Source organism: Amphiura filiformis, chromosome 11 (genome assembly GCF_039555335.1).
Source record: "Amphiura filiformis chromosome 11, Afil_fr2py, whole genome shotgun sequence".
Taxonomy (NCBI): Eukaryota; Metazoa; Echinodermata; class Ophiuroidea; order Amphilepidida; family Amphiuridae; genus Amphiura; species Amphiura filiformis.
In genome coordinates, this window is record NC_092638.1 from 12,029,571 (window position 1) to 12,044,274 (window position 14,704).

The window sequence follows — 14,704 nt, forward strand, 5'->3', positions numbered from 1 at the left end:
GTCCTTTTACATTGATTGAACCGATAGTACCTGTGTAGTGTCATCACGGTTCACAAATTAATTTGAAAAGAATTGTAATTGTTGTACTTTGGCTGGTGATAAGGTTACAGTGTGTACGTAAACATGAACTTTACACTTCCCGTAGCTAGAATATTGTGAAATGGTTTTTCAGGAAACACGAACTTTTTTTGGTTAGTGGGAGGAATTTAATGTGGACCCCCTCAGCTTACATCGCTTGGTAAAAACTTACTCCATAGACAATTCGGTATTGAATACCCATACATCACTGCATTGTACAAACCTAGCAAAATTGACTGCTTATCACGAACATACACCTTAGCTACCAGCAACAAAGTTATAGTGCTCCTGGAGCACTCAATTAATATACAGACCTACTCCCCAGCACCGATATCTTCATGGCAGAAATCGCCATGGTAGGTTGAATCCACCGCCACGCATGGCCATTTTGTTCCGACCTGTTTAATAGTTTTGACGCATAATGGGCCGAAGGACATCTGACTAAGGCTACTGACCATAGCCCGGTGACTGACCTCGAGCATAGATTATCAAAAATATATGGTGTGAGTTAGCATGGTACGCCATAGGTCACTGCTTTTAGACTACCTCCACGATTGACCTATACACTGCGCTATATAATTCTGCACATATAAAATCAGAATTATTGTCAGTTTTTGAGTTCAAGACGCAAGCTTCTTTCTCAAGACGCTAGCTAACGACGATCATATCTGTTCAACATGTATATTCAAGTGCAAGGAACCACATCTGGCTTCTTTATAAGAAATCATTTACGGGAGATATTCATCATTTTCTACCCCGGTATCCAAAGATTTTGGTCTGAAAATCAACATCGTGCATAGCACATTCACGTGTATCGATCCCGTGTACTTATTTTAGTATCTCTGCTGTACCAAGTAATATTAGCCAGGCGATGTCGGTGTGTGTGGTGTCATTTATGATTTGAATATTCTTGCCCATATGACTTTTTCGGTCATTAAGAAAAGGGTTGAAGTTATGGCATTTTATCGTAGAATTAGGGTTTGGAATAATGCTAGGATTAGGGTTACTTAGGCTATACGTTAGAGTTTAGGGTTAGGGTAAGGGTTGTGGTTTATAAATAAGTTATTGGGTTGTGGGACTAATGACCCTTCGGACTATCTACCCGTATAAAACCCATATTGCCATAACGCACGGGTGAAAATACTGTAAAAGTGCTAAAGCAAATGAGGTAATAACCAAATATTACTCTTTAGAAATCCCCGATCTATACTGCGCCTTTTGTTTTTATTTCAGAAAATATTCAAAAACACTCTGGCCCTATTCAGTGTACGAGATTTACACATGTGCCTTTTAAAGGACATCCCATATCGTATATTATGTACGGGTTGTGGGATAGGCTTTTACGACGGGAATTCATAGCAATTAGTGGGTTTTTAGCGGGTTCGTCGTCGGACAAGTTTAGAACTGGCAAGCTTTCGTCAGGAGTAGCTCTAACTTCTTCAGGACAAAGTACCTAAGAATGAGACATGTAGGCCGCCCTTGCCTACTGATGGCTCTAAAAAGAGCCGTTCACTGAAGACTGACCCTTGTCAACAGAAAACAAGCAGACCTCGCTTATCTGCTAATTTTAAAGATTTGGTGGCTCTGAAAAGAGCCGTTAATGTCCGGGGTTCGCTCTTGAGTGACCGTCATGATGGAGCACTTGGCCGGATTGAAACACAAGCCTCAACTTGTCATTGTTCAAACTTGTAGATTGGCCAATAGATCGATAAATGAGAGGAACATCTATGGTCCAAGAACCATCCCTTGTGGTATATTTTCATTTGGAATTGTATTGATTGAATAGTTAAAAAAAAAACAGTGTGTGTGGTTTCACCTCCATTCGTTCGAGTCGCTTGTCATATGACGTTGCATGGCAAGGTTGAACAAAGGGGCACTGTTTATTGACCCCCGCATTGAACCATGTGAGGGACACTCCATATTATTAACACTATTATAAATAAATAAATAAATAAATAAATAAATATATTCTGTTTACGGTCGTTTCTCAAATCCTAACATAACATCTCTAAATCCTACATTTTATACTATTGCCCTAATTACAACCTTAATAAAACCCTAATTCTAATATAGTTTTTTATCCAATTTCGGCACTATAGTTTCAGATCAATGATTGTTTTCGCCGATATTTTGTAAAATTTCACAATAAAAATTATTCAGGATAGTTAACAAAAATAACAAAACAATGACACCAGGAAGAACATATACATGTATACATACTTTCGGTGTGTTATTATTTATATTATTCGACGATCGTATACGTAAAGTAAAGCCGACAGATATCCTTTGTGCTCCCTGTCACTAATCAAATTATGTGAGGTTAATAGCTACGAAAAATGCCGACGATAGAAATGAAGTCAGAAGTCCTACTCTGTATTTTCCCTTAGATCTGCATGAGTAATTCTATGTTATGCTGAATTTGTTCTCAAAATAGCTGCGAGACGAGCGACACATTTTTGGACCAATCAATGTACTAAAAAGACAAAAAGCGCGTTACCTTATTGGGCATACTAATTCACAATCGCTCAGCGATTGAGTATAAACCCAGTTTTTAATACCGTAATAATGATATTGGACGGTGTTTTGGTAAAATAAGATTTTCTAGTGTTTCCTGCTACGCAGTAATATATCTGGGATATGAAGATTTATGATAGAAGTACGTTTTAATATCATACTTTGACACATTGTGATATGCAAGGATGTCAGAACAACTAAGTTTGATGCTATGTTGGATTATTTTCTGCGACTTTGGAATATTTGGTAAGAACAGTATGGAAACTTTGTATAATCTAAATCTGATACATTCATGTTGCTTTTCTGTTGTTATGTATATATTATTTTGTTATTATGTATTATATGTTATAACCAATTACCAATTTTGTTTCATTTCGTGTTTAGAAAATATATATCATAAGCTTTAAAATAGTATAGCATTTGACTTCAAACGATATCCAGAAGCGGAGTTATGGTTTGTTGAACTTTGCTCCTTCAACAAAATGGTATACCTTTTTCGGTTCAACATGACAATGTGTCTCTTTTTCCACATTGCTGGTAATAAATACCAAACAGTCATAATTGGCGGTCATTTCAAATCATCCCCAAGTCAACGAGGCTCAGGAATGTCCTCTCATTTTTAATTGCTGGTTATACATACCTTGACAAAATACAATGCTTTGTAACCCACCACTTGAACAGGATTTAGCCAAAGCAAACAAAGACTAGAGATATTTAAGAATTCTATAGGCATAGGTAGAAGTTATTGATTAGTTTAAAAGCTGTTAAAATGAGATACATGTAACTTGAGGTACCTATGAAATCGACCTTCATGCACATTTTACACTGTAACTCAGAATACAATTTAGGTTATTTATGGCACATTCGTGGTGTACGGTCACATATTATAGACAAAAATATGAAATTTTGAAACAACAACCAAAATCAGAAAGACAGTTCAAAATCAAAAGAATTTATTTCAAAAATTGTCATGATATAATTGAAACATGCCAAACCAGTCAAAATGTTTAAAAAAACTGTTTGGATTTTGTGTATATCTTTATTGCACTTTTGTTTCATTGGATGTATGGTTTGACATTTCTAGTCAAGTTTCTATATACTAAATGTCTGTATATAACAATAGAGGTTATCCACTTTATTCATGCGTGACTTCTAACAAAAGGCGCTGATACCCGTAGTATTCCTCATTCAAACCAATTCAATGCACGACCTCGGAGTTACCTTTATGACTTTGGCGGGTTATTTTGAAGCAGTCATGGTTGCACATGCGGGTACTTCTTTTGAAAGTCCTAAACAAGGTATAGCAGTCGCTGATAGGATATGCAGCTTATAGAGCATGGATAACCTATATTACGCTCACATTTTACAGTGCTATAATAGACCATGCATTATCTAGACCATTTTGAATTTTTTTTTGATGTTCAAACATTTTGGTTCTTGTAAATAGAGAGTGCTGAGAATATTTAGCACGCCAAGAGGGAGGGGTGTAAGCAATTGGGCAGTCCGAAGGGGTGGGGTGGTAAGCAATTTTGGCACGACTTTCGTTAGGTTTAATGACCAATAATTATTGCACAGCCCTATAAACATGATGAATATGGTACTACTCATCACCCGGGGTTATGCACACCTATATTTGTAAATGTGTCGCCATTATATCTCTTTAATTTATGGAGATAAATGGGGACTTAATTGTCTAGGTTAGCAGGTCTCATTTGGTTCTGAAGAATATCATTTCCACTTTCTCAAATTTTAGATGGTTGTGGTCAATCCGGAGAAGTTCTATCCATCAGATGTCCTTCTCACCTTACAACAGAAGCAGACCCTGGCGGTGGCTTTCGTATGTTGACGTTTCCTGACCCTGTTGTCCTCTCAGGAACAAATGTAACATTTACCCGACACCCGGATTTGACATATTTTCCAATAGGTCAGACGAATCTGACGTTCACAGCATCTGATTCCAGTGGTCAGGAGGAGATATGCAGCTTTCATGTTACTGTTACTGGTAAGAATACTGGTTCTGTTTACTGGTAGAAAAACGGGGAGAAGAGAACATCGAGCGGTAATCCATTTGTTATGGTTCTCTCATATGTTCCTATAGTGAGTATAGCTATACACAGCAAAAACACTGTTTAAAATGTCGCTGTTTAAAACGATGTTGTTCAAACTTTGAACAACATTGTTTAAAAGACAGTCCTTGAATGTTAAACAGTGTGTGTTTAATTCATGAATAATACCAAAAAGGAACTTTTAAACAACGTTGTTTAAAAAGATCGAATTTAGCAAAAGAGGGGTTTCCTTCCTTGAAATCAGGGTCAGATTCATCATCATGGCGGATGACTATATGTGATTGACTGAGGCTCCAAAAGTGGGAAATGCCAGACCTAATTGATACATTCAGAGGTAAGTGTTTGGTTTAAATATTGTTTGATGTGATAGAGTATTATATTACACAGTTGTGTAGTTGTACATGCTAAATGATGCAAGCTGTGCAGTAATATGCAGCTGTGACAAGTACAGAGTGAGTGTAAGCTAGTGTAAGCTTAACCACATCAAACAATATTTAAACCAAACACTTACCTCTGAATGTATCACATTCACACTGCTCATGCACAGATGCATGGGGCTGATGTGCATGTTTTACAGTTAATTCTTCTTGCCCATTCTCCCAAGTAAATTGATTTCAACAAACAAAAATGTTTAAAACATTTAAACAACAAGTTTAAACAACTATGTATGTTTTAAACAATTGTTTTAAACAACAGCCATAAACAGCTTTAAACAACTGTTTGTTTTAAACATTTGTTGTTTAAAATACTTTAAACAACTAAAGTTAAACAACCCAGATGTTTAAAACTGTTGTTTAAAAAATTGTTTAAAATTTTAAACAATTGGATGTTTAAAGTTTAAACAACCCAAGGTTGTTTAAACTTTGAACAGAAGTTGTTAGAGTGATCGACGTAAACAGTGTTGTTTAAAAATTTTAAACAGTTGTTTAAAATATTTTTTACTGTGTAGTATACAAAGTCAATTTGGTCTCAATTTTACTTTTATCCTATCTATGATATACCTAAATGAAAAAATATCAACATGTAGGTTCCTGCAGTGGGGTAGCGTGGATCATCATGGGGGAGGGGGGCATGATTGGGGTGGGGCGCACAGGGTCTGATTTGGGGAACAGGCCATTTTTCGGTAATTTTCCTATGAGATTTTCTAAATTTTCTGATCGATTATGCACGTCAGATGAGTGATTCTAAATACTTTTTCGTTATCCCAATTTGAGTGTTTCAGTCTGTGTGTTTCAGTCTCCGTGTCCTCAATGATTCATATTATGGTACCTTCTGAGTGCGTGAGTCTCATTTACAGTAAAAGAAGAAAGATATAAGTAGACATTTTTGCATAGACGGTTAATATTTCCAACTGCAACTGTCTCTGAAACCGTAAACTTGACAATACTGGTCTAATTATACAGGTCCTATTGTTTCCGGGACATGTAGTTAGAAATATTGACCGCCTTTTTTTTTTTTTTTTTTCCTAACACCAACTAAGAGCTTTTCGCTTCCATTTACAGCACGCACAACAGAATCGGCTTCAATTCTGGCAACAACTTCTTCCTCTTCTACAACAGCTTCATACACTTCACGCTCCCTTGTAACTACTTTTACAATGACAAATGTGCCAACGACATCAACAAACCGGCCAACTTCTATATCAAAAGAAGCTGCAATAAGAAGCTCTACATCTTTGGACACTGTGGAGTTAACATCTTCTCCTGACATTTCATCCTCATTAACAACATCCAGTAAGCTCAAAACCTGTTTCCAGAAGAGAATCAACCAAAAAATTACTAGAATGTACATTAACACCAAAAAAAAAAAAAAAAAAAAAACAGTTTTACGGGCCCGACTAACCCAGATTTTGTGTCCGAGGGTTCTCTTTTAGGTGTATGAAGTTAAAATCAGCAGTTGTTTGGCCGAAGTAGATTAATGTTGACTGAAATTTTTGAAAAAGTTAGAAAATTATTATTATCATCATTATTATTATTATTATTATTATTATTATTATTATTATTATTATTATTATTATTATTATTATTATTATTATTATTATTATTATTATTATTATTATGCAGCATCAGATGACATTGGAACTGCTTCACCATATTTACTAATATCAATCCTTTTGAGTGGGGTGGTTGTTGTTCTCTGCATTTTTTTGACATTAAGTTGTTGTTTGATTTACAAGTACCAAAAAAGGTGAGTTTTATTAGGGTGCTTTATGTTGGTTGTTTTGTTTTGTTTGTTTGTTTGTTTGTTTGTTTGTTTGTTTGTTTGTTTGTTTGTTTGTTTGTGTGTGTGTTAGAAAGAAAGAAGGACGGAAGGAAGGAAGAAATTAAGAAAGATATAAAAAGAAATTAAGAAAGAAAGACAGAAAGACAGAAAGAAAGAAAGACAGAAAGAAAGAAAGAAAGAAAGAAAGAAAGAAAGAAAGAAAGAAAGAAAGAAAGAAAGAAAGAAAGAAAGAAAAATGAAATAAATAAATAAAGAAAGAATGAAAGAAAGAATGAATGAAAGAAAGAAAGAACGAAAACAAGAAAGAAAGAAAGAAAGAAGGAAAGATAGAAAGAAAGAAAGAAAGAAAGAAAGAAAGAAAGAAAGAAAGAAAGAAAGAAAGAAAGAAAGAAAGAAAGAAAGAAAGAAAGATTAAACAATGAAAAAGTAAAATAAAAACAATGTTAGAAAAAAACCCAATTTCATTTCTACTCATTATACATTTTTATCTCATCAGAGAAAGGAACAATAATAATGGACAGGAACGTGTTACCAGAAATCCCTACGAAAACGAAAACGAAAACTGGCGGGAGCTAGCTCTGTATCAAGTGAAGGAACATGAAGAGAGAAACAGATCTTCTACAATGGATACAGATGAGGAGGACACATCGCAGCCACAATTCATAAGTGCACTAATAAGAATACCTTCAGTTAAAAGTACAGCTACTCTTCCAAGGATCCGTGAGACAGGAACATATGTGGTGGACTTTTCTGAAACTTGATCAATCAATATTCTATTTTTGTGTGAAATAGTGTGCTGGGTTCCTCAGGGTTCAATCTGCGAGTCTCTGCTATAACCGTTACAAATAACATCAGTGGCACAGTATACAGTTGATGCATATTATTATAAGAAAAGTTTGAAATACTTAGAACTTTCAAAACTTACAGTCTTATACACATAATGAAATATTTTCACTAACTTGCAGTCTTAAGCATACAATTCTATCAATGAATGCCGGGCCCGATACTTTGCGGGTATTTTTGTAAAAGAAAAAGGAATAAAAAAAATGGAGGAAAGAAAATTCATTTAATCAATTTCTCCGAGAGTATTATTAATGTGCACCACAAAACAAACGTGAGAAGAGACATACATGTTATTGAGAGATATCATTTGAGACATAAGCCTTAAGGGTAGACGAAGTATTGTTGGTCGAAGCAACCTAAAAATCGATTTCCATTATCTAGATCAATATATTATTGAAAAATAACACCTTGATGTTTTGCAAAAGTTCATTCTACAAATCGTATACTTTGCAAACTTGCTTAATATATTGTTTTTAATAAGTTATGTACGTTTTACAAAAGTGTTGTTGTTTCAGCCTAAGTTACAACGTAACTCAAGAACCGCAGCACCTATAAAAGTATAATTATCTGTGATATTTTAATTCTTCTACACGCTCGCTATGAATTGAGCAATGCAGTTTTTGCCAAAGCTCACTACCATTCGTGAGATGATGTGAACTACCAAATCACAACAGTTTAAAATAGTTTACCTTAATGTACGATTTCAGTCAAATTTTGATTTTGTTATTCTTTATTCAAAATGTTGAAATAATATTAGTAATAACTGACGGTAAGGGTTCATGTCCATTTTAGGTCGAAATAACAAGGTAAAGTGAAAGAAACCCCACTGGTAATTTTGGCCATTTAACACGCGGTTCTATGGGAGGACATATTATCATAATTTAAAACATATTATCATAATTTTTAAATTATGATAATATGTCGAACTTTGCTCTGTTGACCTACAAAGACAACAAATTTGGCTGGTTCCATTTATGTGCAAGTTGGGACATGTGTAAACATTACAAATATGCAAAAAAATCAGGTTTGAAAAAAAATTAACCAATATCATATTATAAGATCGTACATTATTGGCTTTAACCATAACGCCCGAAGGGCTTTTTGGCGACTGGAAGGGAAAGAAAGCGGAGAAACAAAGAGAGAAAACGAACTAAGAAGTTGTTGGCTCTGGGTGGGATCAAACCCGAGACCCTTCGCATGCCAAGCAATAGGCCGCCGACACTTAGCTAGCTACGGGTCTTACGGTGGCCAGGCCAGCAAATTCGCGGGCATATATCACCGTTAGGGAGATTGCGTCATCACATCCTGTGGGATGCACGCAAGCGCCGTGAAGTTGTTTGTAGTGTTTTGTAGTACTCGGTCTTGTTAGGGTTAACATAAGTTTCATAGTTTGAAATTAACTATAGCATGGCAATGGTGCCCCAATGAAGGGCCAATGTTTGAGTTCAATTGGCCCAACATTGGCTGACAGTATTGGGCCAATCATGTTTTGCTCATGGGCCCAAGGTTGGCTCAATATTGGGTTTGGGCCAATGTTGGCCCCAGCTTGGCCCAAACCTTGTCACAGTTATTGAACCAACATTGGGTCTGTACCTATTTCTCATTGGCAAACAATTGGCTGCCAATGTTTTAACCATATGTAATTTTAGTATTGGGCCAATATTGATGCAATGGATTACTTTAATTATTGGACATTATTGGCTCGGGAAAAGACGATATGTATCATCTCTTGCCCGCTTCGCGGTAAGAGAGGAACACTACGGCTCATTACGTGGTGTTGAATAGCCATCAAGAGTATTTGATAGCATGGTGACACGTACTTTAGAAATTACCTTTAAAAGTATGGTCTTACAATTGAAATTGCCGAAAATTCTTGTGTATTTTCTTTAAAATAAATAATCCGTGGTGTTAAATAGCGTTTGCCCTGCGTTTTATCATCCGTTGTTTTGTTTCCTATTATTTCAACTTAGTATAATATTTAGGATTTAAATAAGGTCTTCCAAACACTAGTACTCATCACAATAATTATTTGTTACCATATTGTTACCCAATTTGTTACCGAAATTGGTGTGATAACCTATATTGGCTGCCAACATGATGCCAATGTAAAATTGCCAATTGAAAGCCAAGATTGGCCCAATATTATATACTGATGTAATGCCAATCAAACGATATATAAAAGCCAACATTAAACCAATGATTGGTTTATAATTGGCCGAGATCAGCTGCCAATGAATGGTGAGCCAATATTGGCCCAATATTATATACTGATGTAATGCCAATGCAACTTTTTGCCAATATTGGCCCAATAAGTATATGTTATCTGGGATTGTGCTGTATTTGATTGCTATTATATATATTGATTGCTTAATATTTATTTCCAAAGAATTAAATTGTGACGGACTCGTCAAAATCGTGCTACGAATAAGGGGGTTGCACCAACCCCCTTAAAGGTTTTTCATCGGCATAAAAACGCGTCATTTACGCCCAAACGACTTGAGCTAGTCGTATAGATCCATTCTTTAAATTGTGTTCCTTTAAGCGTTAACATTTGTACCCCCAGCACCTTACCCGGGAACGGTCGAGCATCAAAAACGGCCTTAGTGGGGGTTGGAGAGGCTCACCATAGGTTTCTACAGTGAATCCACGATTTTCATATTTATCTTGTTAAAGTAGTCAAATGGATAACTTTTTACTTGATAGTTAGGTTGAAATTGTCAGTTCCTTTCATTTTTAGTAGATAATCCGGTGAAAATCTCATGTTCGTAAATTGTTTAGCTGAAAATCCAATTTCACGCATTTCCTACACCTCAATGGCAGCCATTAGATGGGTCCCCGTCGGCTCTATCTCACCTAAAATGTGAAATGATGCGGCCTTGGAGGGTATTTTAAACTGCATTCTATTGCCCGTGTTACACGTACACAAAAGAATGATGACAGTTTACAACACAAAATAATCTAACATCGAATTTTAAGCGGCTTTAATCCACCCAATTGGGCACTCACAACACCTGTGTGGTGCTTAACGAATGACAAATAAAAAGCATGCAAGGGCATGAATATTCATGTGTACGTGTGAGCATGAACAACCCATCAAAAATTCCCAAATTCACAAAAATCCATGCCCGTTGCTAGCGAAAAGAGGGCAAGCCATGTTTTTGGCATGTTCATTGCAAGATCTTGGCATGTTCATGGGCATGACTTAGTTTTTGCCTGGGATACACAGTAAAAAAATTTTGAACAACTGTTTAAATTTTTTAAACAACACTGTTTACGCCGGTCACTCTAACAACTTCTGTTCAAAGTTTAAACAACCTTGGGTTGTTTAAACTTTAAACATCCAATTGTTTAAAATTTTAAACAATTTTTTAAACAACAGTTTTTAAACATCTGGGTTGTTTAACCTTAGTTGTTTAAATGGCCATTTTGGGGCATTTTTGCTAATTTTCCAAGATTTTTCCTGTCATGATGCAGTCATGTCTACAGTAGAATTCATCTCGACCTTTGCAGGACTTAAACCCCATTAAAAGCTATTAAACCAAGATAACACTCATTGAAACAGCTCAACTGATTAAATCGGATCTTCTCTGGTTGTGCACATGTGTCTGTTTTACATGTGCGATATCGCAATAAAGCTGGTATTATAGCTTCAGTTGGGTAACCGATTATAAAGGAAACGGAAGGAAACAATGGTATGTGGACCTTTGTTCACGAAATGAGACAATGGCCTGCTTTTTGTTAACCAGCATTCTTGAAAATGAGCAACATAATGATTGTTGACTTAACACGGTTTGGAAATAATTTCTTCATATTTTTGGTGTTATTTGTCGTTTACATATCCTTCCTAAAACACAAAAGTGCGACCTCTCCAAACACCTAAATTAGCTAAAAATTTAGGACATGTTACAAAACTATATTTTCTAGAATTTCATAGAATACTTTAAATGTAGCTTGTACCGTTTTTTTTGTGGCATCCTTCAGAACGGAGCGGTCCGTTACCAATATAGCTCAATATTTTCGGTCAAATCTCCATTCAATTAACACGGGGAGTTGGCTAGCTATGAGCTAGCTATGCTTTGCCCTCACTCATATTCTACGAAAGTGCGACCCCTTCTGAACATCTAACCTAGCTGTAATTTTAGGTCATGTTAGAGAAATATATTTGCTAGAAGTTTGGAGAATGCTTTAAATATTGGCTGGTTATTTTTCACACAGTGATGTTAACTAGTCAAGTGCCCATTCTTCCAACATACATCATTAACGCGTCAATGGTGAGAGCACTGTGTATTGTGTATAGGAAAACGGACAGTAACTGCAGTATGTTTTTTATTCTCATGTTGATGAAATATGAAAAACCTCTAAGAAATGATATGAAGAGACTTATTGTATAATATGAATAACATTTAACATTACATAAAATTATACAAGACGACTTTTTCAAAAATAAATTTAGATGAAACGGTCTAAATTTTTTATGCGTTCATTGAATATGTAGCCTAAAGAGCAAAAAGGAAACAGACTTTCATTGATAAATGTGCGATTTTATAAATGAAAAGACATCATAATTTCGTTTTCTCTAATTAAAGTTAAATTAACCACGGTTCGCTCTCTTCACATCCCTTAAAGGATGACCCCGGCAATCACAACATTATGCCTTAGGCCTATATGTTAGAAAAATAATTATCAAGCACAAATCACACGGTTTTATTTAAAACAAACTCATATTGACCATAAAAATGAATAAAAAACAGCCGGCTCTCAACACGCGATATTCAAAATTCCCGCGCCGAAATTGTCCAGTGCAATGACGTCGTGGCTATTTGTGCTCAATTGTTGTCAGCCTTCATTGTATTACTGGAACGTCATTGCACTCGACAATCTCGGCGCCCGGGAATTTTGAATATCGCGTGTTGAAAGACAGCTGTTTTAATTCGTTTTTTTATGATCAATGATGGGTTTGTTTAAAATGTGGTTCGTGTTTGATAATTAGTTTTCTAACATATAAGGCATAATGTTGTGATTGCCGGAGTCATCCTTTAAAGACCCTTAAATTTCAAATGAAGGGTTACTCCATTTTGAAATCTACACCTCCCTGAGCGGGATATAAGCCCGGGGGCACTCGAATATGAAAGTGACGTACCGTACCTGTGCCCACCATCGTATAAACTATAGGGGTCTATCGGTGTAGAAAGTTTCTGAAAAAAGGGATCATTTAGTGTTGGCAAAGTCAAAATGGGGTGATTTTGTATGTGAGCGCCCAAAATTTCACATCATTGACAATCATTCAATCAAAAATAGCTTTTTACCCAATTTTACAGTACAAAATAGACAAAACTCGCGCATTTTGCTGAAAATGCACTCGTAGCGCGTTGAAATCTCAATTTTTTTCTTGAGGACTAATTGTTCAAAAAAGGGGGTCATTCAGTGCAGTGTAGGCTGCTGAAAAAACGGGGTCATTGGGTGTAAGATTTGCCAAAAATAACCGTAAAAAAACGGGGTCTTTTCATGGGCACATGACGTATATCAATATATGCCCCCCCCCCGATATAAGGTCGTGTCTCCCATATAAGGGGTGTATGGATTTCAACTTGAATAGTCCATTCCAATCTTGTTTTAATTCGTTGTCAAAGTGAGGTCATAATCGGATTAACTACCATAGCAATAGATAAATACAATTTTTACTATATCGCCCTTCACTACAAGTAGGCTGCACTCATCACCTGTGTATGTCTGCAATCATAGATTCATACAATACCGGGTCTTTTCAAAGATACTAATCTTACAAGTGCGAGTGATTCATCTCATTGCTAAGAATTCAAATATCACAGATAATTGTGTAGGTCCTATGGTCATTATGGTTCTTGAGTTATCTTTTATAGGACTGAAACAACAATACTTTTGTAAAACGTACATAACTCATTAACACAATAAATCAAGCAAGTTTTTTCAAAGTATATGATTTGTAGAATGAACATTTGCAAAACATCAAAGTGTCGTTTTCAATAATAGGCCTATATTGATTTATACAATGAAAATCGATTTTTTTTTTGGTTACTTTTCAGTGATTTGCTCATCCGGACGATCGTAAAAATCATAAAAATTCAGATTTTGGTACCTTTGTCATTGTCATAGACGTGCTAACATAGCCTGCTAGATGGTTCAGCTGAAAGCCGTGTATTTAAAAGGATTTAAGACAAAATAATGCAATCTACACGAATCTGTAATTTATTCATTGACAGTAGGCCTATATAAATTAATTTATTTGAATGGGGCTTCAACTTCAACTTTGTCAATACTGCTGTTTTAAGTGTTTTTCGTTTTGTTTTGGTTTTTGCTGTTTTTTGTTGTTGTTTTTTGCCAAATTTTTCATTTTATTAGTACCAAATGACAATTTGAATGACTTATCCTTTTAAGCAATTTATAAACAATTTGAATTTTTTTAATACTTGTGCTGGGATCACTGAATAGAACTTAGACCCCTACAATACATTCTGATGTGTAAATTTGCATAAAAGCGTTTCCGTACTGTTTTCCTATAAAGAATAAGCCGTTTTATAGCGTTTTATTTAAAAGGCGCCCCATGAATGTTGAAAGTCATGTAAAATCAGTCAGTTTTGGGTGATTTTAGGCTTAACCATTATAAGTCTCCCGCATAAATCTGATAGCCCTGAGCCCCCCCACCGGAGTCGCCCCCATCCTGGACACAGTGTGCATGGTTATAGGGGCGGGGTGATTATTTAATTTTGCGTTTGGTTATGACATTCCAATTTCATCTTCTATTTTTTATATATAATTATATTTTTGTTATTTTTATTTATTTATTTATTTATTTATTTTAGCTATTTTTCATAGCAGCTTGAACATGTTGAAAGTGGACCAGGCAGCTTTCTGGGACTTCGGCACTTTTGGTACACCGTATTTTATGGTTCCTTGTACTCTTCTCTTACGAACAATAAATCAAAGCATGATTAGAAACCAGC

At 35.6% G+C, this 14,704-nt stretch overlaps 1 protein-coding gene across 1 annotated transcript; it reads left to right on the top strand.

Moving 5' to 3' along the window:
- Positions 1-2,680: 2,680 nt before the first annotated feature.
- On the top strand, positions 2,681-9,659 carry LOC140164364 (uncharacterized). The gene is made up of 5 exons (XM_072187641.1): positions 2,681-2,838; positions 4,346-4,594; positions 6,161-6,391; positions 6,722-6,845; positions 7,378-9,659. Exons 1-5 carry the CDS (start codon positions 2,778-2,780, stop codon positions 7,640-7,642), a joined length of 930 nt encoding a protein of 309 aa, XP_072043742.1. The 5' UTR covers positions 2,681-2,777; the 3' UTR covers positions 7,643-9,659.
- Positions 9,660-14,704: the final 5,045 nt, after the last annotated feature.